This window comes from Geotrypetes seraphini, chromosome 10, assembly GCF_902459505.1.
Source record: "Geotrypetes seraphini chromosome 10, aGeoSer1.1, whole genome shotgun sequence".
Classification (NCBI taxonomy): Eukaryota; Metazoa; Chordata; class Amphibia; order Gymnophiona; family Dermophiidae; genus Geotrypetes; species Geotrypetes seraphini.
The window spans coordinates 65531379-65556576 of NC_047093.1; the positions used below are offsets into that span (position 1 = coordinate 65531379).

A 25198-nucleotide genomic window follows, 5' to 3' on the forward strand; every position below is an offset into this window, starting at 1 on the left:
CCCCTGGGGAAGAAGCTGCTGACGGAGTTTTCTCATCACATGGCTTGCTGCCTGAAGCCCAGCCTCCCTGTAATGGGATGATTCATCGTAGTTGCGATGAAACAGCCAACATGAAATGGCCACAATGAATCATCTTATTCCAACTATCACCAAAACAATGGCCAATCAGGGACTTCCTTAAGCTCCTCCCTAAGGAAGTCCTTGATTGGCTCAGGCACCTCAGGCCCCTTCCAAGGGAGGAGCCTGCATTGCTTTGGGCCACGACAGAAACATCTACTGCAGCTTATTAAAATGGGGGGGGGGGGGTGTTAATTCACCCATCAGTCCTGATGGCAATCTGTTCCAGAGCTGAGGGCTTTACTTAATAAAGACCCTCTTTTACTAAGCCGAGGTAGAGGTTTCTACCACGGCCTGGGGTGCTAAATGCTCCAACGCTCATAGGAATTCTATGAGTGTCAGAGAAGTGTCGGAGCATTTATCGCTTCAGGCCATGGTAGAAACCTCTACCTTGGCTTAGTGAAAGGGTGGAATATCTTTCCTTCTTACGAATCAAAGCTCCTTAGGGAAAGGGGCATCTAAGATTCACCCAAGCTAGATTCTAAGTGCTTTGTTGGGGTATAGCAGCTAATTCAGGTTGCAAGATTTTTAGGCCCTATCTTTATAGAGCCTGAAATTTATGGGTAATGACTTTAGATATAACACAGTTTAATTGGGAGCCAACATAAGGTGAAAGCATAGTAATGTAATCCTATGTGTGATCTCCTTTAAGAGGTCGTTTACTAATAGCATGTTACATGTACTAATGCAGTTACATGTACTATTTGCCACAGGGCTCACTGCATAAAACAGGGCCTGTATCAAATAATGCATGCTAATTACAGCACAGGCAGACTTTAATAAATGACACCCCCCCTTCTGTAATTACTCTTGCAGATGCATTTTATATAATCAGCAGTCTTAAAAATGTTTTTGTAGAAATCTCAAGCTAAAACAAACACATTGGGATTAGTTCAAGCATTAGTATCTTCAGTTCTGAGTTACGAAGGATGTGTTTCAGCTGTTTAACCATATGGGGCTAACAGATGTCCTCCTGGTAACAGAAGAACATCCCTTCAGAGATAATGCTGAATCATGAAAATGCCCAGACTTTCACTTGCATTATGAGGAGCAAGAAGATGCCTTCATCAATGAAAGATCTCAAATGTTTGCACGTCAGATCCACCAGCCCTTAACAATTTGTTCTCGCCATTCAACGTCAATCTGTACCCCTTCTGTTGGCCTTTGTTTGCTGAGAGCATGGTATAATAAGAAAATAAATGTCAGTGAGCATCGACGTAAGATGAGCTGCAACACTGAAGTTGCTCTAGTCTAGTCAAAGGAATCTACCCTGTGCTCCCATAAAGAGGTTATGGGTTTTTCAGAATGAAAAGTACAGACTGTGGGGCTCGTTTTCAAAACAGAAAGACATCCAAAAACGGCATAATTACCTGAACATCCAAGTGCCAATTTTCGAAACAGACTTCTTAAGACGTCTTGCAGGTCATTTTCCCTCTAAATCTTAAGGGGGTGTGTTTTGGGCAGGATTAGGGCAGCCTTAGGACTTGCAGAGATAATGAAACCTTTTTGAAGACAACCAGGGCTTCATTTAGACGTTCGGAGTTAGACCTGTTTTAAAAGCGCATGGGGTCAAAAAGGCATCCAAACTGACCAGATGACCACTAGATGCATGAAGACATGACCTCCCCCACGCTCCCCCAGTGGTCATTGACCCCTTCCCACCTCCCAAAAATGTGAAAGAAACAGTACATATCAGCCTCTACGACAGCTGCAGATATAATGGAAAATCCTAGTAGAGCAGCATGCAGTGTAGAGTGTCTGGAGTAGCCTGGTGGGTGGTACATAGAGAGGGGGATTCAGACACATATCCCAACCTACCCACTATATTTATGGTGGAAAGTGTGAGCCCACCAAAACCTACCTAAAAACTACTGTGTTGCCATATACATGACACCTGCAGCCAGGTGGGAATAGTAGGCTCTGGGGGAGTTTTTGAGGGCTCACCATACACTATAAGGGGGTATGGTGAAATGTCTACCTGGCACCCTTTATATAAAGTTCACAGCAGTGCCCAAGGTGCCCCACTGCTCTGTTGGTATGTCTGTGTGGCCAGTTCATTAAAATGCTGGCTCCTCCCACATCCAAATTTAATTATTTAAAAATTTATATACCACATAAATACTATGGGGTTCATAATAAAAAAAAACAAAAAACGTCTAAAAAGTGTCCTAAATGGCTACTTGGACGATCAAAAAGCCTGATCGTCCAAGTACCCATAATCAAAGCTGGTTTTAGACGTATCTAAAACCAGCTTAGGCCTTTCCCCTGCCACTAAACGCATAGAGAGAAAAGAGGCGTGTTTAGAGGAGGGGAAAGGGCGGGCGGGAGGTGGGCCTACCTACACCTAGGCGTGCAGCAGGTATAACCAAAACCTTATAAGTCAAAACAGGTCTAAGTGCCGAAAAAGGGGCCGCTGAGCTGATCGTGGCTGCTGCGATCAGCTCAGCGGCCTCAGCAACCTGCCTACTCCCTACAACAATGATCGCGGCAGGAGAGATGCCTCGTCTCCCCTACCGCGATGCCATCACTCCTCTACCTGAAATGCTGCAGGTAGAGGAGTGATGGCATCGCGGTAGGGGAGATGAAGCATCTCTCCTGCCGCGATCCATCAGCCCCCCCCCACGTTTAATGTGGAGGGGAAGTGTGTTCCAGAGTAAGGGTGCCATGACGGAAAATACAGACTTTCTAGTAGTATCATAGAAGATTGCTTGAGCGGAAGGAACTACTAAGGAATGGGGTCATATGCTGTACTGTGTTTTTCGTTCACTTTCGCTATGTTTGGCTGTTGGGTTGTTCCAGGATGGATACGCTTGTTACTTGATTAACTCTGTTTGCTTTGTAGGTGTTGATATCCTTGCTATAATTGTATGGTGCTGTTTTGGCAATAAACAAATATTTTTAAAAAAGTAATAGACGACTAAAATACAGATTATTGTAAGCACACCATCGGTGAGCAGGAGTATAATACGGTGCTTTAAATATTGCCCGTCTAGCCACTCTTCCTGCTCATGTGCCTGTACACATGTGCTCTTGGGTTTACCAGTAACCTTGCTGAGTGCATTACAGGTCGCTCAGAATTCAGTGGTTAGAACCCTCTTCCATTTGGAAAGGACTGAGCATGTCACTGAATACTATGGGCTCCTTTTACGAAGGAGCGCTAGGGCCTTAACATGTGGAATAGCACCCGCTAAATTGCCCCGTGCGCTAGCCGCTACCGCCTCCTTTTGAGCAGGCAGTAGATTTTCGGCTAGCAAACGCACTAATCTGGTACGTGCGATAAAACCGCTAGCGCACCTTCGTAAAAGGAGCCCTATGTGATGCTATATTGGCTAAAGTTAGAAGATCATATATATATTTCAGGTTGCTTGTGATGGTATATTTGTGCTTGAATGGTTTGGCTCCTGCAGGTTTGGTGGGCGCTATTCATACTTATTATGTTCCTTTGTCAAAATTGCGTTCTGTCCATCATGGCGATTTGTCTGTGCCATCTGTAAGGGACCTGAGACTTAATTCCTCACATGGGACAAATTTTTCCTGTAGGGGGCCCCAGGAATGGAACCTCCTTCCTTTGTATATCAAAAAGCAATGTAATTTTGATGGGTTCAAGAAGTTAGTGAAGAGGCATTTATTTTGTAATATGAAATATTGGCATTAAGGTAGCTGTTTATGCGTAAACGCGGGTCGCTTATTGTGTGACTATTTTTATATGTATTTTATGTATTTTTTATTATGTATGTTTATACTTGTGAGCCGCTTTGGGAAAAGCGGATTATAAATAAAATAAAACCAAACACATTGAACTATGTACATAAGGTTCTCTCTCATAATTAACTCACATTAATGTTAAGTATCATTTGTCTTAATTAGGTGAATAGGCTCCATTGCATAGAATACATTCATAAGCAGGCCTCTATGATTCTGATTCATGGGGAAAGTGCACAATAATTTCTAATGGGACAGATTCACTAAATATGACAGTCTACTCTAAAGACAATAAATGAAATGAAATAATATGTGTACTTTAATGAATCAGCCTCTTTAAGTCTGTGAGAAAAATGCATTGGAAACAGGGTTTGGAATTAGCCTGTATCCTGTTCTAATCCCTCACACCGCCTAACTTTCATCCAATCTCCTATAGCTTTACTCTCTTCCTCAGACCAGACCGCTATATCCAGTGTTGTTTTATTTAAACATTTTTTTTAAAAATTAGAAAACATTATCTGTATTTTAGTTTAAGAAAAAAAAATATGCAACATGAATTTAAACTTTCATGCATGACATGAACTCATTCTGTCTTGTAATGCAACAAGGTTCTCTCTCTGCAAATTGAAATGATCAGTCACTGGACTATTTACACACCTTCTAAACGCCTCGATAAACACACAGAACACCACCCACCATTATGTGTCAGGTGCTTACACAGTTTTTGTCACCTTCTGTCACCTTCTTACTTCTTAAGCCTTATGAGCTTTCTCTGAGAAAGAGGGAAGTTACTATCATGAGCTACCATTAAGATGTGCTGGTCTACTGCTAACCCCAGTTATTAGTGATCAGATGTCATTATATAAATAATTATATAAAATAACATGAGTTAATGGGAAAATAACATATCAACAATAGTTCATGATAATTTCTCCCCTTAGTGTGAACAGTTTCAATTAATCAGAGCTAATACTGTAATATCATAATGCCTTATTCCACCAATGCAAAAAAGCCAACCTCATCAATGATGTCACACTGGCCTGATTGCCCTATATTTGGCTCATTTGTAGAAGTGATTTCTTTTTTCTTTAATTTTAAGGGGAAAGTTATCATTATGAGCTGCTGTTAATACGTGTTATTTTATACGTGTTAACTCTAGTTGTTAATAACTAGGTCTTATCTTACTTTTAATTTTAATTGTTATTGTTACTGGTTACTTTACCCTGGTTAATCTGACTCTGCATCTTCGCTGTAAATGTACAGTCTCTTCTCCTGTAAACCGCTCTGATCTGTTTTGTGGTATTGCGGTATACAAAAATAAAGTTATTATTATTATTATTATTGTTGTTGTATAAAATTGGAACTTTAAAATAGCACATCTTAACAGTACCCCATGTTGATAACCCTTCCCACTTAGAGTTGGATTCTCTAAAGTCACCGTGCATTTAATGATGGCACTAAATCATTGTTAAATGCATGGATTTTACTGGCTGATTATTAAAATGGCTCACCATTGTCTTTTTTATGCTTTCTAGCAGCTTCTGATTGTACTATGCAAATATAGTACAATTAGGTCATTAATATTAAAACCAACTTACTACACTTCTTCGAAGGAATTAACAAACAGATGGACAGAGGTGACCCCATAGACATCATATACCTTGATTTCCAAAAAGCCTTTGACAAGGTGCCCCATGAACGATTACTCCGGAAACTGAAGAACCATGGGGTGGACGGAGACGTACATAGATGGATCAGAAACTGGTTGGCAGGTAGGAAACAAAGGGTAGGGTTGAAGGGACACTACTCTGACTGGAGGAGGGTCACGAGTGGTGTTCCGCAGGGCTCGGTGCTCGGGCCGCTGTTATTTAATATATTCATAAATGATCTAGAAACAGGGACGAAGTGTGAGATAATAAAATTTGCAGATGACACCAAACTATTTAGGGAAGCTCGGACTAAAGAGGACTGTGAGGAATTGCAAAGGGACTTGAACAAACTAGGAGAATGGGCGACAAAATGGCAAATGAAGTTCAACGTTGAGAAATGTAAAGTATTGCATGTGGGAAGCAGAAACCCGAGGTACAACTATACGATGGGAGGGATGTCATTGAATGAGAGTACCCAAGAGAGGGACTTGGGGGTAATGGTGGACGGGTCAATGAAGCCGACTGCACAGTGTGCAGCGGCCGCTAAGAGAGCGAATAGAATGCTAGGTATAATCAAGAAGGGTATTACAGCCAGGACGAAAGAAGTTATCCTGCCGCTGTATCGGGCGATGGTGCGCCCACACCTGGAATACTGTGTCCAGTTTTGGTCGCCATACCTTAAGAAGGATATGGCGTTACTCGAGAGAGTTCAGAAAAGAGCGACACGTCTGATAAAAGGGATGGAAAACCTTTCATACGCTGAGAGATTGGAGAAACTGGGTCTCTTTTCCCTGGAGAAGAGGAGACTTAGAGGGGATATGATAGAGACTTATAAGATCATGAGGGGCATAGAGAGAGTAGAGAGGGACAGATTCTTCAAACTTTCAAAAAATAAAAGAACAAGAGGCCATTTGGAAAAGTTGAAAGGGGACAGATTCAATACAAATGCCAGGAAGTTCTTCTTTACCCAACGTGTGGTGGACACTTGGAATGCGCTTCCAGAGGACGTTATAGGGCAGAATACAGTACTGGGATTTAAGAGAGGATTGGACATTTTTCTGCTGGAAAAGGGAATAAAGGGTATAAATAGAGGATTACTGCTCAGGTCCTGGACCTGTTGGGCCGCCGCGTGAGCGGACTGCTGGGCAAGATGGACCTCAGGTCTGACCCAGCAGAGGCATTGCTTATGTTCTTATGTAGTATAACGAGGACATTAATATTAAAATGACCTCTCCAGGTGATTCTCAAAAAGGAACGCCCTTCCATTTATGAGGAATCAGGGCCGATATACCAGCAGGGTTTGAGCTGTTATAGCCTTCCTTTCCTGTCACTACCTGAGTGCTGATTGGCTCAGGCACTGACAAGAAAATAAAGCAGCTCAGACCTGCCACCAGCCTCAATTCTTCATAAAAGTAGCCCTCCCAAAATCTGGTGGTCTAGTGCCCCGCCCCACCATTGCTGGCCCCCCTCATCAATGCCCCCTCACCACAGGCAACCTCACTCCCTCCCAACGTAGGCTTTAATGGGTGCCTCTGTTGTGTGCACAGAACACACATAAGAGCCGCACCTATATATAAAAAAGCTTCCCCCGAGAGCAAGCTTCCCTCCCGACAGCCCACCACCTGGAGGATGTTCAGTCTCTCCTGCCGGCAGGCCAACCTCTTCAAAATGGCAGGCCTTCCCAGTGCATCCTGGGATGCAGTGGGGAGGGGCCTAAGGTCCTGATTGGAAAGTGTTCTATGGAAAGTGCCTTAGACCCCCCTCCCTCCCAATTTAATATCTAAAAATATGCAGATCAATACTGATCCTGTAGTAGTCAGTGTTTGTTTGTTTTTTAATGTCGGCCACTGTGGGCTTTTCTATTTCTAGATATTAATTGCTGGTATCCAGGTATTGGATGGTAATCAGGAGTTCCCAGGTACATACTGCCAATGTTCAGTAGCAGTACACAGTTAACTGCTGAATATCAGTGGTGCCCAGATGAATGGCATAGCTATGGTTGGCCCAGGTAGCCAGGGGTCTACACCCTTTAGGTTGGCCCTTTAGCCAGCGGTGGTGTACCTTTACTGTGGCTGGCAGAAATCTCAAAGCCCCACCAGCTGAAGACCTCCTCCTCTGGTGGCCAAACTCCTATGAAGCTTACCAGCACACTGCATGCTCAGTTTTCATATACAGTGGTACCTTGGTTTGCGAGCATAATTCGTTCCAGAAGCATGCTCATAATCTAAAGCACTCTTATATTAAAGCAAATTTCCCAATAGGAAATAATGAAAACTAGGACGATTTGTTCCACATCCCAAAAACTTTAATAGAAAATACAGTACTGTACGTACTTATATTGCAAGATCTCACTCGTTTCGAACAGCCACTACACTGTGGGTGAATTGGGCATGATGCTTTTATTATGTTCAGCCGCGCTCAGTGTGAGATGTGCGTATGTTGTGCGCACTTGAACTGTGGGTGCGTGTATTATGTTCAGACATGATCAGTGATGCGACACACATATATTGTGCGTATTTGACGTATATGTGCTCGTACTGCAAGACAATGCTCGTTTATTTAGTTAAAATTTAAGAAAATGTTTTGTTCGTCTTGCAAAACGCTCGTAAACCACGTTACTCGCTATCCAAGGTTTGACTGTATATGTTGCCAACTACTGAGTTCAGTAGGATTCTGGCCACCAGAGGAGAAGAACTGCAGCTGGTGAAGCTTGGACACTTCCACCTGCTAAGGGATTTATATTTTGAGTTGGGTGTGCTGGGGAGATGGGGAAGGGCTAGAGAATGAAAAGGTCAAGAGAAAATTTTGTGCTCGCTGCCCACCCACTTTGGGCTCAGATTCACCCAAAATTAGCAGTCTGGTTATGCTACTGGCCCAGATAACTGGACCGTGTGTTTGAGACCACTGGTCTAGACGTATTCTGTTACAGTGCACTTTTCTCTATTTTCCACTTCCTCTTTTTCTCATTTCAAGGCTGGGTTGTTTTTTTTTTCCCAATCCACTCAGCAGCCCTTCATATGCACTGAAAGGATATGCTGGACTTGGGGAGAGGGAAGAGAGATATAAAGGGTGATGCTGGATGGATGGGAGAGAGGGAAGAGAATATGAGTAATAGTGGACTGGGGAACAAGGGAAGAAAGTAAGGTAAATGTTGGACTGTATGGAAGAAAGAGAGAGGACGTAGTTCTTGATGAGTTAATGAGTGGGGGAAAGAGAGGGTATGATGATGAACATGTGGTTGAGAGGGAGGGGAGCGAAGAATGAAGGAGCAATCCTGGAGGGGGAGAAGAAGGAAGGGTAAACGGAGATGCTGGACTTGGAAAGGGGAGGGAGGAGAGCACTGATTTATAGTTTGCAGAGCAGTGCTAGAAGCTAGAAAATGACATGGGGACAAAAAGTGTCCCCATCCCCTTCCCACAGGCTCTGTCCGCCCTCCCTGCCCCGTCCCATCCCCATGGGCTCCGTCCCCACCCTGTCCCCGTTGGCTCTGTCCCCGCGAACTCTGTTCTCATTTACACAAACCGGATTTATATTTAAATCTTTTTGTTAAAGTATAAAAAGTGATAATATTCTGTACAACTGTTTATAAATCACAAATAAAGCCAATCTGATTTTGGTACAACCTTCCCAAAGATTCAGTTGCCTGTGTTTTTAATGATATCATTATCGATTCCCCCCTCCCCTTTTACCCTCAAGCTCATGTCCCTATTTGTAATTCGTCTTTTAATGTTCACTCTTTTCCCCACCCATATTAATTATTTTAACCTTTCATTTTTTTTTTGTATTGTATTTTTAGTATAGTATTTAGTATGTCGATGGTCGGTATATGAAAATTAATAAAACTTGAAACTTAGCTGCTGAAAACTGTTTTAAATGAGTCCAATAAAGCGGTCACCTTAAGCTGTTTGAAGTTGTATTTCTAAGTAATATACATAATTATTCCATTTAAAAAGGGAGGAGGGATTCACAGAGTGACCCCCCTTCCACAAGAGGTGCGCAGAAGGGGGACCTGTCTTTTTGCCAGCAATGTTGTGGCCTTTTCCTCCCGCGCACAATATCTCTTCCATTCCTCCAGCTTGAGGACTTGTGTTGGCAAAGCCGCGGCTATGTTTGCTGCCCTCTTCCCGGGCCCAGAGGAGGTGGGGGGGGGGGGGAGCTTGGGATCTCGTGCCAGGCTGAGGGCGTTGCCCCACCTTCCCCGCCCCCACCAGGCTGCAGATCCGCACTCTCTCGGCTTCAGACCGGTTGTGTTTGCAAGGAAGCTCCTCGGCTAGGTGAGCTCGATGCGCCCCCGTCGTTCCTCCCCGGCTCCGACCCTCCCGACCACCTTGTGCATCGCCGGGCTGTGCTCGCTGGAAATGCTCGGGGCTGGGCGATCAGCTGACCCCCGCCCCCCCCCCCTCCCAGCCCTCCGAGAATCACGGCAGAGCCTCCGATCGGCGCCTCTATGATCATCATTAATAATGCAAGATCACGCTCTGCTGTAAAATATTCTACTTTGCTTCTTCTTGATCTTTCTCTGCCTGCAGAGGCCCTGAGGATGCCTGAATTGTGTCAGCACCGTGTGCCTTATGAAGCTGTTTTGATCGGCGGTTCAAGTTAGGGAGTAAAGCGAATTTTGAAGGTTGAGCTAAGCCATATATAGGCATTAAAGTGAAGTGTGCTAGAGAAGAAAGGGGTGACGTAGTCAGTCAGAGCTTAAAGTGTGCAAACTTTCTTTTGCTTGCTTCTGGAACGCTATGAAGCCTCGCTGGGCTTTTTTTTTTTTTTCTCTGCTTGAATTTATTTCCTCTTTCTGCATTGTACCCTTCCGATGCTAATTACAGTCTACACAGCTTTAGTGTTCTGTCTTGTACTGTATTTCCATAGCAGAACACTGCCAGGAAAGGACAATTGTGTAGCATTTGGAAATGTGCATACAGGATATATAACACTTCCCTCTCGAGCCTGACACCGTAGCTACTTCCCATCTGATGCTTCCTGTTGTAATGTGCTTATTTTTTAATTGGAGAAAAGCTGGAAACCTGTGCCTAAGTTATTCAGGCTAAGCATTCATATTAGGCTCATCCTCCAACGACTATAACTAAGCTGAGGTTCATTTTGTAGCACCCCTTATCCTCATCCCCATCCCCATGGTTCCCTTGGAGCACACAAATATGCTCAGGTTTTTAAACATTTCCCAACTATATTACATAAGGCACACATGCAGCCCTTCCTGGGTTTTGGTGTATTTCTGAACCTGATGAAATTCCTAGAAAACTGATTACACATTCGCCAGGACTTTCTGGTATGTGTACCGTCTTTTACTTCTTTCATAAATGACTTCTCTAGACAGGTGCAAAACATTGGGGTTGTGATACTTTGATGCCTCTCCTCTGCAATGAGCCAAGTGGCATGTCAGCTTGAATGCAGAAGTAGTTCTGTGGGCGCATTGAGCATCTGTGTAGTGATGGCGCTGTCAAACTAAACCAGAGCTGCTAACCGATTTGAAGTTTTCCCTTCTTGCCTTTGAAGAACAGAGATTACATTACATGGAGATGCTCTGCTAAGGCTCATTGGGTTGTCTATCAGACTGATTCCTTGTAGGCTTACAGGACTCTCAAATGCCACTGATTCACTGAAGATTTTGTCAAATTCTTATCCTTTCTAAAATGCATTCAGTGACTTCCAAATTCTGACAGAGAACATTTATGTTACATTTGTTGCTGAGCTGAAAACCCCTCCTTATCACAATATGGATTTTTATGTAATTTTCCCGTGATAACTATTGTTTGGTGGCTGTGACTCCCACTGGAATATTTGCTATAGAAAAGCAAACTTTGCTCAGTACATTAGAGGGGTGCTGAAAAGTTCTCAGTCCAGCCAAGAAGAGAATGACTTGGATATGGCTCAATCAATGATCTGAAACAATATCTGTAATTGGCACTTAACGAAATGAGATAACACTCTTTTCAGTTACAGTACAGCGCTGCGTACGTCTTTCAGCGCTATAGAAGTGACAAATATGAAGACTGCCAATCAAGTAGAGAAAGCTTCATCCAAGGCTAGGCAAATACTGGGTTGCATCCGAAGAAGTTTTGTCAGCCGGAAGCCCGAAGTTGTAATGCCGTTGTACAGGTCCATGGTGAGACCTCATCTGGAATATTGTGTTCAATTTTGGAGGCCACTTTATCAAAAGGATGTGCTGAGAGTGGAGTCGGTTCAGCGAATGGCCACCAGGATGGTCTCAGGACTCAAGGATCTCCCATATGAGGAACCTCTAGGTAAGTTGCAGCTATACTCTCTCGAGGAACGCAGAGAGAGGGGAGATATGATAGAGACATTCAAATATGTAACTGGCCGTATTGAGGTAGAAGAAGATATCTTTTTCCTTACAGGACCTACGGCAACAAGAGGGCATCCGTTGAAACTCAGGGGTGGGAGATTTCATAGCAACACTAGGAAGTATTTCTTCACTGAAAGGGTGGTTGATCGTTGGAATGATCTTCCACTTCAGGTAATTAAGGCAAGCAACGTGCTCGATTTTAAGAAAAAATGGGATAAGCATGTGGGTTCACTTCGTGGAAGTGCTTAGGGGGGAGGGTCCTTAGAGTGGGCAGACTTGGGCCAGTGGCCCTTTTCTGCTGTCATATTCTATGTTTCTAAATAGTAGCGAAAAAATAACACTCAGGGCAAGATTCTCAAAAATTTAATGCCGTCGCTAAACTGTTTTCCGGCGGTTTAGCCTGCACGCATTTTAGCGGCGGATTATCAAAACGGATTCGCTCTGTCTTTAGCGAGGTTTCTAGCAGTCTCCGACAATGGCATGCAGATGTGCTCTTTAACATTGAAATGAGCCCTCCGGTGGATTCTTAAAAATCGCCGAGGCATTTTCGAAGAGCGGCGTTGGCTTTTGGCGACAGAAAGCAGCGACTGGTCCTGGGGGTGCCGTTACCGTGCCAGCACTTGTGTTTTGACTGTGGCTAATGAAGAAAAAAATGTTTATCTATATATTTTATTAGTGGAGGGTAGTAAAATCATGCTTCTTTTGAGTTTATGGGAGAGACAAGCATGTTTCATGCAAGCTTGTTAAAAGCCAACATTTCTTCTTGAGCGCATATATGATACCCTTGTCTTGTATGTTTCTGGCTGTGGGTCTTGATTAAATTTTACATTAGAAACAAATTACAAGATTTACCTGAATTATAGTAGTTTATTTGAGAGAAAGGCATGTTTTATGCACGATTGATAAAAGTTGCCATTGCTTCTCCCCTCTCCTCCTCTCCCCTCCCATTCGTCCAATAGTTCTTGTATGCCTGATTGACACACCATCTATGGCATATGGTGTTGCTTTCCAGGGACATGCGTACATTCACGCCTCTTTCCTTGTATATTCTGCGCATGTGTCGGTCGCTGGCACCAGTGACTCGACGCATGTAAATTTAGCGAATCTTCCCTGCTGTCCGCCGACATCATTTGCATGCGAAATTTTTGGAGAATGTCTCGCTTTTTAAAATTCACTATCAAAACGGCTGCGTTAACAGACCGTCGCTTTTTAACTCGGTTTACTGAGAATCTTGCCCTCAGAATATAGGAAGTTGGTTGTTTGGGCTGAGAACTTTTCAGCACCTCCTGATGTGAGGATACACTTTCACAACTGATAGTGTACAGACATAACCAATAATAGCATTTGTTTACCATTTCTGAGATGTCTTTGGCAGGATTTTCATACTATTGCATAATTAATTTCCTGCACTTTGACAAGAGGAAGTCATATTAGAGTCACTTTAACCCTGCTGGAACATAAATATTGAATCCAAGGCAATGCAGAAACACACTTTAAATGATTTCCTTCATGATATGAGGCTAGACAGAAACCAAGAGCAATGTCTTTCATCATTGATGGCCTGCCAAGCATTCTTAGAACCTATAGTCAAGTTTCCTACTCTTGCACAGCACCTGGAACAAAAACTTTAGAATTCTGGAGAATAGAACATAAAATTATTCTTCTGAGGTAACATAGTGTTGGATTTTTGCAGCGCCATACACTTGGGTAGCATTTCAACCTGCGCAGCCTTTTGGAGTAGATTGGGAGAATGTAAACAATTAAAACTTCCAAATTGTCAGCTACAGCTTTGCAGAGTGGTCTAGTCTCCATACAAACTCTAGACAGCCTGGAAACGATCCTATTCCCATTTCTTATCAAACCTCTGGAACCATAGGTGTCGGAACTGGGGGGAGGGGGGCACAGGGGCCATGGCCTCCTGAAAAATTGCCCGGCATTAGGGGGGAGCAAACAGGGCAGCTGCCCTATCTCCCGCAGTAGCCTACAAGCAACTTCGCCCATGTTCCGGGGCTCTAACACTGTGCTTGCCGGCTTCCCGATCCTTCTCTGACAAAACTGGAAGTTACGTCATGAGGTGGGAGGGAGGAGAAGCAAAGCCGGCAAGCACAATGTTAGAGCCTGGAGCATGGGCGAAGTCGCTTGCTGGCTAAGGCAGCATCAGCGGGAGATAGGGCAGGGAGGGAGGTGTTCAACTTGCTGATCCTGCTTGCTTCGGGCCTTCCTCGCTGCTGGGTCCTGCCTTCGTGGAAACAAAAAGTAGGTGGGACCCGGAAGCGAGGAAGGCCCGAAGCAAGCAGGAGCAGCGAGTTGTGAATACTATGCTGTGATAGGGAAGGAGGGAGGAGGGATAGAAGAGGGAAGAGAAATGCTGCTGCGCCCAATTGGGGAGAAAGGAAGACCAGGGAAGGGAGAGGAGAGGAATGAGAGATGCCACGTCTGTTGGGGGGGAGAGAGAAATGCTACTGCTGCACCCAATTGGGAGAGAGAGGGAAAGAGGGAGAAGGAAGACCAGGGAAGGGGGGAGGAGAAGAGAAATGCTGCTGTTGTAATCAGTTGGGGAGAGGGAAAGAGGGAGAAGGAAGACCAGGGAAGAGAAATGCTGCTGCTGTGCCCAATTGGGGAGAGAGAGGGAAAGAGGGAGAAGGAAGAGAAATGCTGCTGTTGCACCCAATTGGGGAGAGAGAGAGAAAGAGGGAGAAGGAAGACCAGGGAGGGGGGGGGGGAGAGAAATGCTGCTGCTGCACTAATTGAGAGGTGGGGAGAGAAATGCTGCTGCTGCACCCAATTGGGGAGAGAGAGGGAAGGAGAAAGAGGACAGAGGCTGGGTGGAAGGGGCAAAGAGAGAGGTCAGATGTTGCATGGAAGGGGGAGAGGACAAACGTATAGAAAGAAGAGAGCGAAGAGAAGATGACTGAAGCAGAAACGACAAAAGGTAGAAAGAAAATTTTTTTGTTGCTTTACGTAGAATCAAGTAGTATTGTAACTGTATTGATAAAAGTTTATAAATAGGAAACAGAAATAAGGCAATATTTTTGGGACTAAACCCTTTTCCTCAGGTCAGAATACCATAACAGCAGTAACTGTACTGTCTTGAAGAAAGATTTGGCCTCTGAAAGCTAATTGAAAAATGGATTAGTCCAATGAAATGGTATATTCTTATTTCTCATTATTTGTTTTATTTCTATTTGTTAATTTGTAAAGTGGTGATTGTTTTGTATCAGTTTTTTCAAATTTACTACTACTACTATTTACATCTACGGTCTTCATATTTTGCATAGTATTAGGGGATATGTATCACTGTTTCTGTGGTGTTGTATTGTATGCAGAGTCTTGCATCTTAGGGTTTCATTTTTATATATTAGTACTTTTAGTTTGTGGTCCCATATTTGCTTAGGGGTTATCGGTGTTCTGGTAGGAATGAATGTTTAGAAGCATACAGTGTGCTTTGTGTAGTTTAATTTTGTGATTAACCATTATGTGTTGTTAATAAGATTATATTGTATGTATATATGAAAATGAATGGAAAAAATTGTATTACAAATAGTACTATTATAGGAGTGGGGGTGGAGATTGGGTGGGGTCAGAGGTGGAGCTTTCAGGCCCCCACCCCCAAACCAAAAAGCGTTCTGCTGCCTATGTCAGGAACAGCTTACCTCCTCATATCAGAGCCCTTAAAGGGCTTCTTCATTTTAGAAAAGCTGTAAAAACTTACCTTTTTGCCAAGTCACTCCCTCAACCCTTCACCAGCATCAGTAAGTAATCCTATATGAAAATATCTTGCAACACACTATTTAAACCCTATATTGTAACACTGTGAATGTAAACTGTAACGCATTCTGAGCTCTTTGGGGAGGATGTCACGGGATATAAATCTAACTAAATACCGGTAAATACCAATCCTGGAATCCAAATGACTGGAATTCTTTTTATTAGATCAAAAAAGAAGAATTAAAGGACATCAGAAGTGGATAATTGCTGGTTGCCAGGTCTTCTCGGCCCTTAAAATGTAGTAAGCCAGGCACAAAAGTAGACGTGTTGGGTCCAGGTCTGATTGGAGAAGTTGGTACCGGAGGTTCTTGTGCCAAGGAAGAGTGGCTATTGTGACCAGGACAGCTTTCTGTTTGCACAGAAGATAGGTTGAGGGGTAGAGATAAATCAGTGATCTCGAACATGTGGGCTGGGGGGGGGGGGCCACATGCGGCCCGCCAGGTACTATTTTGAGGCCCTCGGTATGTTTATCATAATCACAAAAGTAAAATAAAAGAGTTTCTTGATCATATGTCTCTTTAGCTATAAATGACAATATTATTATTAAGTCTTAGCCAAAAGGAAAGATTTATAAAGTATAAAGAGTTTTTTACCTCATGCAAAATTGTAATTTCTTTAATAAGACATTAACTATTCTTTCTGAGGCCCTCCAAGTACCTACAAATCCAAAATGTGGCCCTGCAAAGGGTTTGAGTTTGAGACCACTGAGATATATCAAATATATTAGACAAAACACACGCTAGAAATCAAAAACAATAGGCAGCAAAACTTGTAAGCTGGAAAACATCTAGAACAGGGATCTCAAAGTCCCTCCTTGAGGGCCGCAATCCAGTCGGGTTTTCAGGATTTCCCCAATGAATATGCTTGAGATTTATGTGCATGCACTGCATTCAATGCATATTCATTGGGAAAATCCTGAAAACCCGACTGGATTGCGGCCCTCAAGGAGGGACTTTGAGACCCCTGATCTAGAAAATAAAACGTGACAAGGAAAATAACTTTTATGCCCTGCCTCCTAAATATTTTGATTGGCACCCAAGATTCCAAATTATTTTTCTATCCACGGTCATTCTTTTTTGGCTTTTGGTCCAAAAGAAAGCGTCCCAGCTCGTTAATTTTTTTTTTTTTTTTTAAGAATTCCTTAGCACAGGAAATGGCTTTGCTGAGGAATGATTCTAGTGTTTGTCGAGGATCAAATTGCAGAAGAAAGCATGTGGGACACAGCCCTTTGTGTATAAATAACTTGGAGGGCCCTTGTGGGGAAAACCTCCCTTTTCATTAGCCTTCATTTTAGAGCTCCCAGCAACCGCACTGGAAGTTCTGATTGAATATCGCACTGAACGTCTTAGCGGCATGCTCTGTGTTTTCCATTTGATGCGTGCGGTGATGAATGCGCATCCAGAAATTTGTGGCCACTGTGGCTAGATGGGCATCTGCCAGGAGAAAGCGTGAGTCATCCATTTGGCAGGAGAGCGGTAGTACAGGATACATAGTTTCAGAGAGCTTTGAGACAGCCTGAAACTTCAGTACTGCAAAAATGGGGAATGCCAGTGCTTCTGAAATTTGCTGTGCAAAAGGGGTAGGTATATTTTCTTTGAATAATATATATATTAGTGTTATTGATGCATATTTGTGTTTGGCTAAAAAAAAAGTATAGATATGTCATTGTAAATGTGGCTTAGTAACTGGATTAAGAAAGTATTGTTGCTAGATTGATAGGACAGTTGTTGGTGAGTCAGCATTTCTTAAATTCTCTTTGAGTTGTGGCTTATCCTTTTTTTTTCTGTGTAATACTTTTATCCCCCCCCCCAAAAACAGATGATAAAATTATGTGTTAAAAAATTCAATATTCTTTTACCCCACAAATTCATCCTTCGCTCCATAAGGGGTTTGGGACATATCCTAGTTTGAGAACTGCTGTTCCGAGTTGCTTTCACTTAGCTCTGATGGACTCTCTCCCTCAACAAATAATTCACCATCTCAATTAAATCTCTAGCATGCCTCATGCATACTAACCAGAATTTTACAGACAAATGCTGGACTGTCTTGTGGACTGCTGTGTGTTATCTGACATGGGACATCACGAGGGGTGGGGAGGGGGAAGGAAGCATTTGGGAAATCTGATTGATGTCTTCCTGTCTCATATACCATATTACCATACTTATGCACAGTTGGATGGCTTATGGAACATGTTACAGTAATATAAAAAAAATTATATAGCTTCTATAAATGTTAAGCGAACAGAAGTTGCTGTCAGTGTAGGTTACTGTTATGAGTGTTGGCACATATGTGTCATTCACCAGAACCCCTTCATTTGGTTCTGGCACTCTTGAATCACACGTCACAACATCAGCTCTTGTCATTGGGCTGCTCCTCTGCGGGTTAAGAAATGGATGGAATGTTAAGTTTAACGGCTCCTTTTACTAAGGTGCGCTAGCGTTTTTAGTGCGGGCTGCCCCCCCTGCGCTATGTGTAAAAACTAACACCAGCTCAATGCTGGCGTTAGCGTCTAGTGTGCACAAAAACCGCTAGCGCAGCTTAGTAAAAGGAGCCCTAAGTTTCAAGTTTTATTTACAATTTGATATACCGCTTAAAAATTTGTCTAAGCGGGGCACAAAGTCATGAACAGATAAAATCATGGGGGAACATAATTGGACAGCAACAGACGTATTGAAACATTGGGGATAGGGGAAGAAATAGAATCTGCATTAGGAGAGAGAAACAATAAAGGTCAGTACAATAGGAAGGGGGTAGGCTCTGCCTTCTTTCTAAAGTCAGGAAATGACTTATCATAAGCGTCCTTAAATAGGAAGGTCTTTCAATTTACTGAGTCTTAGGGCTCCTTTCACTAAGCTGCGTTAACGTTTTTAGCGCACGCAGCATTTTAGCGCATGATAAACCCGCGCTATGCGGCTAGAACTAATGCCAGTTCAATGCTGGCATTAAGGTCTAGCGCGTGGGGCAATTTAGCGCACGCTATTCTACGGGTTAAAGCCCTAACGTGGCTTAGTAAAAGGAGCCCTTAGTTTATTTAAACCAGGGGGTCTCAAAGTCCCTCCTTGAGGGCCGCAATCCAGTCGGGTTTTCAGGATTTCCCCAATGAATATGCATGAGATCTATGTGCATGCACTGCTTTCAATGCATATTCATTGGGGAAATCCTGAAAACCTGACTGGATTGCGGCCCTCAAGGAGGGACTTTGAGATCCCTGATTTAAACCAACATTAAAATATAATATAAAGAAATAACAGTGAACAGAAATAAGAGATGTATACATCACCGGAAAGAATTGGCCCCCCCTGTCTTTTCATTATCCATAGCACTCACTTATTCATGGTGATTGGCTTTCCATACTGGTGTGCCTAGAGGAGGACACACGAGGTGGAATTTTTCTTTTGTTTTTATTTTTTCTAGATTTCCTACTGCAGCTGTACACTTAATGAATGACTGAAGGAAATCCAGGAAGGCAGGCGCTGGGGGGAGGGGGAGATGTTATGCCTGCATTTGCAGAATGGATGGAAAAGAGCCATGCTCTGCATGCAGACTGATATAAACTCTGTGTCAACCACAGATAAAAATAGGCACTAGTTTTCTACGTAGTCACCGTGCATGAATTATATTGTTCACTTTGTGGCTTTCTTTCCTGCAGTTATGTTTTAGTTGAAAGGCTGAAAAGTAGACCATATAGATTCACCATTTGTCTGAAACTCTTGTTCAAGCATTTTGTGTGTGGGGGAGGGGGAAGTTGGGGGATTATGTTGCATTTCTTTCACTATCCAAAGTAGATTGGATTTCATGTTGATTCAATTCGTAAGCTGGCTGAAAATGTGTACCATTGGTTTTAATTTGTTAACATGAGGAGAGCTAGTACATTTTTTTCCCCTTTTAAAGGGGATTGGACTTAATATACTGCTTTTTCTATTTGGTTTACACAATCATATGGTTTACATGGGACAATGAAGTGTTAAGTGATATGCCCAGAGTCACAAGAAACTGCAGTTGGAATTAAACTCACAACCTCAGGGTGCTGAGGCAGCTGCTCTAACCGCTAGGGCCTAATCCACTTTACACTTTATGCATACTTACTTTTAAATCCCTGTTTTATAAAACTCCAGCATTCATTTATAAATTATTAATCCCTTATATTCCAAATAGAACACTGAGATCCAATGAACAAAATCTATTGACGATCCCTTCTCTTAGGGTTATTAATACAAGACGGCAATTTATTTTTTCTGTTACTGCACAGAAAAAATTCCAAATTTGGAATTCTCTCCCTATTTACTTAAGGGAAGAACGTAATCTGGAGAAATTTAAGAGTAATTTAAAAACTTTTCTTTTTAAGGATGCTTTTGATAATTAGTTAGCAGTCCGCTGGTCAAATTTTTATTTCTATTGTTTAATATTATGACTTTTGTTTTCCCTGCCTTTCGTTTTTTACCCTGATTGTCTTACTTTTCTTTAATGATTTTGTACTTCATTCTCCTTTTTCCTTGTGTTCATGGTTTGTTAAGTATGTCTTTTAGTCCGCTCGGATGTAAAATATTGTTAAGTATTGTATTGTCCCCCAAATACTGTAATTTTTTAAAATGTTCATTGCTTAGAAATATGATTAAGCGATTGATCAAAAATTGTATTAAACTTGAAACTTGAACACTAAACCACTAGGCCACTAATCCACTTTACACAAAAAAGCATGTTGTCTTAAATGTTGCTGCTTCAGGAGAGAAACCTCTCTCTCTTCCCTTCAATTCATTCAAAATGCTGCTGCATATTCCGTGAGAGCCGCCATGTTCACATTACCCCTCCCCTCAAGTCACTTCATTAGCTCCCCATCCGTTTCCGAATACAGTTCAAACCCCTCTTACTAATTTACAAGTGCATTCACTCTGTAGCCCAGTGGTCTCAAACTCAAACCCTTTGTAGGGCTATATTTTGGATTTGTAGGGCCTCAGAAAATGTCTTATTAAAGAAATGACAATTTTACATGAGGCAAAACTCTATAGTTTATAAATCTTTCCTTTTGGCTAAGTCTTAATAATAATATTGTAATTTATAGCTAAAGAGACATATGATCAAGAAACTGTTTTATTTTACTATTGTGATTATGATAAACATACCGAGGGCCTCAAAATAGTACCTGGCCGCGAGGTTGAGACCACTGCTGTAGCCCCTCAATATCTCTCCTCACTTATCTCTCCCTATGCTCTATTCCCTATGCTCCCTATGCTCCTTTCATTGGGTAGGTCCATCTTTTCGGTACCCTTCTCCACCGCCAACTCAAGACTCCGTCTCTTCTTTCTTGCCACGCTGTATGCCTGGAACAGGCTGTCAACGTCAATACTTCGTGTTCCATCTCTAGCAGTATTCAAATCCAAGCTAAAAACCCACTTCTTTGAAGCTGCTTTCAACTCTTAACTCCCAGTCACTTGACCCATTGTATCATTCCTTCTGCCAGAAACTCCCTAACCCTGAGATGCCTTGTCTGTCTGTCCAGATTAGATTGTAAGCTCTTCTGAACAGCGACCGTCTATTGAATGCTAAATGTACAGCACTGCAGTGCTATAGAAATTATAAATAGTAGTATTTTTCTGGTATGTTATTGCAGAATGGAAGGTCTGATGTGGCCTTCCTTTCTCAGGTTTCTTGCTAGGGAGAACTGTGCAGATTATGAAGGCAGACATTTCTAATAGAGAATGACACGGTGACAAAATTCATCACCGTTCCCATCCCCGCGGATAACCGCGGGAAATAATCCCATGTCATTTTTTAGTGTCTATTTCAGCCTCAGTCCTTCTACACCAGCATTCTTCAAAGCAAAGCTTGAGGGTCAGTGATTGTGGCCATTCATACTCTAATTCTTCCCTCTCTCTTTAAAGAATGACATGAAGATTGTTTACCGCGGTTATCCGCAGGGACGGGAACGGTGATGAATTTTGTCTCCGTGTCATTCTCTAATTTCTAATCAAAAGTGAGTAGAGCTTGAGCTTCCTCGAAGACTCCAGAGGTGTTCTCTTGTAAGCTATCACTCTGCTGTCTTCACCTGACATATTAAATGTATGCTTAAATATAGCTAATACCTACCAGGAGCTCGGCACTAGTCTTTAGAGCAGGAGTTTCCATATAGGCCATACAGGCCATAGATGATACTTCTAGAGCAAAGGTTCTCAACCCATTCCTTGGGGCATACTCAGCTAATCAGGTTACCCACAATAAATGTGCACGAGATAGATTTGTATGCATTTCCTCCACTGTTCTAGAGGTATCATGTATGGCCTATATTCTAAAAGTTTATTAACCCAATAAAAGCATCTTATAAACTCATGTATTAAGGATAACCCCCTTTTACGAAGTCATGTTAGGCTTTTTTTTTATCACCGGCCAAAGCAGTATCAGCTCTGATATTCATAGAATTCCTGTGAATGTCGGAGCTAATACTGCTGGCAATAAAAAAAAAAATCTAACGTGGCTTTGTAAGAAGGGGATTCCATAACATATGGATCTGGAATGTCCAAGTTGTCGTCCCCTCACACCCCGTCTAACCCTTCCCCAACCCCCAGAATTACCAAGCCCCTCACTGTACTTGCTTATCAAAGCTCATATTCCTCGGCTATAATATCAACGGTAAATAAACCACAGACACTTTATTGATTTATTTATTCAATTTTCTATACCGTTCTCCCAGGAGAGCTCAGAATGGTCTACATTAATTTATTCAGGTACTCAAGCATTTTTCCCTGTCTGTCCTGGCGGGCTCACAATCCACCGTGTTTCCCCAAAAATAAGACAGTATTATATTCATTTGGGGCCCAAAAAAGGCACTAGGTCTTATTTTTGGGTAGGGCTTATTTTTTCATGTACATGATCATCTCTCCCTTCTCCTTCACCCCAATTCTTCCTCTTTGCTTTCTCCCACATGTGCAACATCTTTCCTCCCCTCTTTCCATTCCTCCATCATTCCATTCCTCCATCCTTCCCTCCCTCTCATCACCCTGTGCAGCAGAACCCTTGTTCAGTTTCCATCCTTCTCTCCATCCCATCCCTCATGCAGCAGAACCCTTGAGCACCCACAGCTGCACCCGCCACGCAGCCGAACCGCCGATGACCCTCCATCCTTCCATCCCAACCGATCCCTGCCGACTGTGACCATAAATACCTTGCTGCAGAGGAACGTCAGGCCAGCAGCACCCATAAGCTGCTACGTGGCCTTCTCGCTGGGGCCTTCTGTGTGCCACGTTACTGATGATGTCATCAGTACACAGACGGCCCCAGTGACAAGGCCATGAAGCAGCCTGTGAGTGCTGCTGGCCCGACGCTCTTCTGCAGCAAGGTATTTATGGTCACTGTCGGCGGGGATCGGTTGGGAGGGAAGGATGGAGGGTCAGCAGGGGTTCGGCAGTTTGGCTGCGCGGCAGGGGCAGGGGAAGCATGGTTGCCTATGACTAGGGTTTATTTTCGGGGGTAGGACTTTTATTATGACCTACCCCGAAAATCATGCTAGGGCTTATTTTCAGGGTAGGTCTTATTTTTGGGGAAACACGGTATCTAATGTACCTGGGGCATTGGGGGGATTAAGTGCCTTGCCCAGGGTCACAAAGAGCAGCATGGGTTTGAACCCACAACCCCAGGGTGCTGAGGCTGTAGCTTTAACCACTGCTTTTAACCTTGTGCCTTCCCGCTGCAGCATCTTTCCATTCCTCCATCATTCCCTCCCTCTCATCACCCTGTGCAGCAGAACCCTTGCTCAGTTTCCATCCTTCCCTCCCTCCCATCCCTCATGCAGCAGAATCCTTGAGTACCCACAGCTGCACCCGCCACGCAGCTGAACCGCCAATGACCCTCCATCCTTCCATCCCAACCGATCCCTGCTGACCGTGACCATAAATACCTTGCTGCAGAGGAGCGTCAGGCCAGCAGCACCCATAAGCTGCTACGCGGCCTTCTCGCTGGGTCCTTCTGTGTGCCACATTACTGATGATGTCATCAGTACACAGACGACCCCAGCGACAAGGCAACCAATAAGCAATGAACAATTACTTCACCTCTCGAGCTACAAAACATTGCAATTGACAAAACTCAAAATTGTATTCCCCTGACCCCGCCATATCAGCAACAGCCTAGGGGGTGGCATGGACCTCCATGTCCCTATTTCATGCCATGCGCCTCAAGACATAATCGCTCACTTGAGCTCGCTTCCCCTTAACTTCTCATCCCCTGATGAGCCTGGGCCGTCACCTGACACCCGGCATTACCGCTCAACTGCCAAATACCTGCTCATCTTCCGATGAGCCAAAACCTTGTAGTTCAGGTTACCGCCGCTGCGACTACCTTAAACCCCCATATCACCCCAGCAAACCCTATATCCAAGGGGAGGGTGGGAAGGAAAGTTGCCTCCAAGGGACAGGGAAGCACACTGTTTCTCAGAGGCATGAAACCTATAAAACCCCCACCCATCATGCCCTGATGGGCAACCAATGTAGTTGATTACTATTTTAAATAAATATATATATATATATATATATATATATATATATATATATATATATATATATATATATAAGGAACATGCAAATCTAGCTTATTTGGAGGGACAGCTGGGATCAGAGCAGCCCTGATTTGTTTGGATCATATTTTTTTAAGGCAAACATTCTTAGCTATACACTGAGCAGTGTCTCTTCCATTTGGCACAAAGAGCTGAGTAACGCATTTAATTAAAAATGTTGCAGAGCTCAGATGTTATTATTAAGTCTGCCCTGGAGCCGTCCCAAGCTGGAAACATGTCCTGTGTGACATGCCTCCTAGACTCATCAGGAAGTACCAGTTAAAAGCAAATACCATCAAGAGTTCAGAAGCCGACGCCGCTATCTGCTGTCATTTATTATCTCCCCCTCACTTTACAAAACCACAAAATCGGTTTTTAGTGCAGGCCGGTGTGCTGAATGCTCTCATAGGAACTCTTTGAGTGTCGAGAGTAGCACAGAGCATTCAACGGGATGGTTGGATAGGCTGAAGTGAGATTGGACGGCAACTTCAGCATTTGGAACCTAGGGCAATACCAGACTTTACAGTCTATGGCCAGGAAGTATCAAAGAAGAGACAAGTTAATCAAATCATGCATTTTTTTTTAATGAGTATCACTAATGGGCAAACTGGATGGACCGTTCAGGTCTTTATCTGCTGTCATTTATTATGTCATCAAAAATATCTGGAGTGCCCTGATAACTTCCAGATCCACCCCAATTCCATCCTCAGACTGCCCTGGCACTAACTAGATAGAGCTGCAGTAGTCAGTATTACCGTATTTTCACGCATATAACGCGCTTATAACCGTGCACATTATACGTGTGAGCGCGTTTTACAACTTTTTTTTTCAATTCCGATCGGCAACCCCCCTGTGAACCGGCATCCTCCCCCCCGCTCGCGTCACCCCCTCTCCCCCGTGATCCTACATTCCCCCCAGCACCGCAAAACATCTCTTACCCGATTGGGCACCAGCACCAATGCACAGGACGTGCCAGTGCCAGTGCCTGAAGATCCTCCCTCGTTGGTTTGGTTTGGGCTGTGCTGGGCGGTGCGGGAGAGATCCTCCTTCCAGCGCCGGGCTGGACTTGGCTTTGAGCATTTGCTCATGCTCAAA

General features: G+C 43.4%; 1 protein-coding gene across 3 annotated transcripts in view; it reads left to right on the forward strand.

Moving 5' to 3' along the window:
• The first annotated feature begins 9592 nt into the window (after positions 1–9592).
• GSN (gelsolin) overlaps positions 9593–25198 on the forward strand; it is a 91949-nt gene continuing 76343 nt past the window's right edge. The window contains exon 1 of one of the 3 annotated variants that reach the window (XM_033960770.1): positions 9593–9742. Coding sequence is in view for 2 of the 3 variants with exons in the window: in XM_033960768.1 (XP_033816659.1) it covers positions 17099–17140 (42 nt within the window). In the remaining variant the exon portion in view is untranslated. Of the gene's footprint in view, positions 9743–16851; positions 17141–25198 lie in introns of those variants that run through there. The other 2 variants (XM_033960768.1, XM_033960769.1) reach the window with 2 other exon arrangements.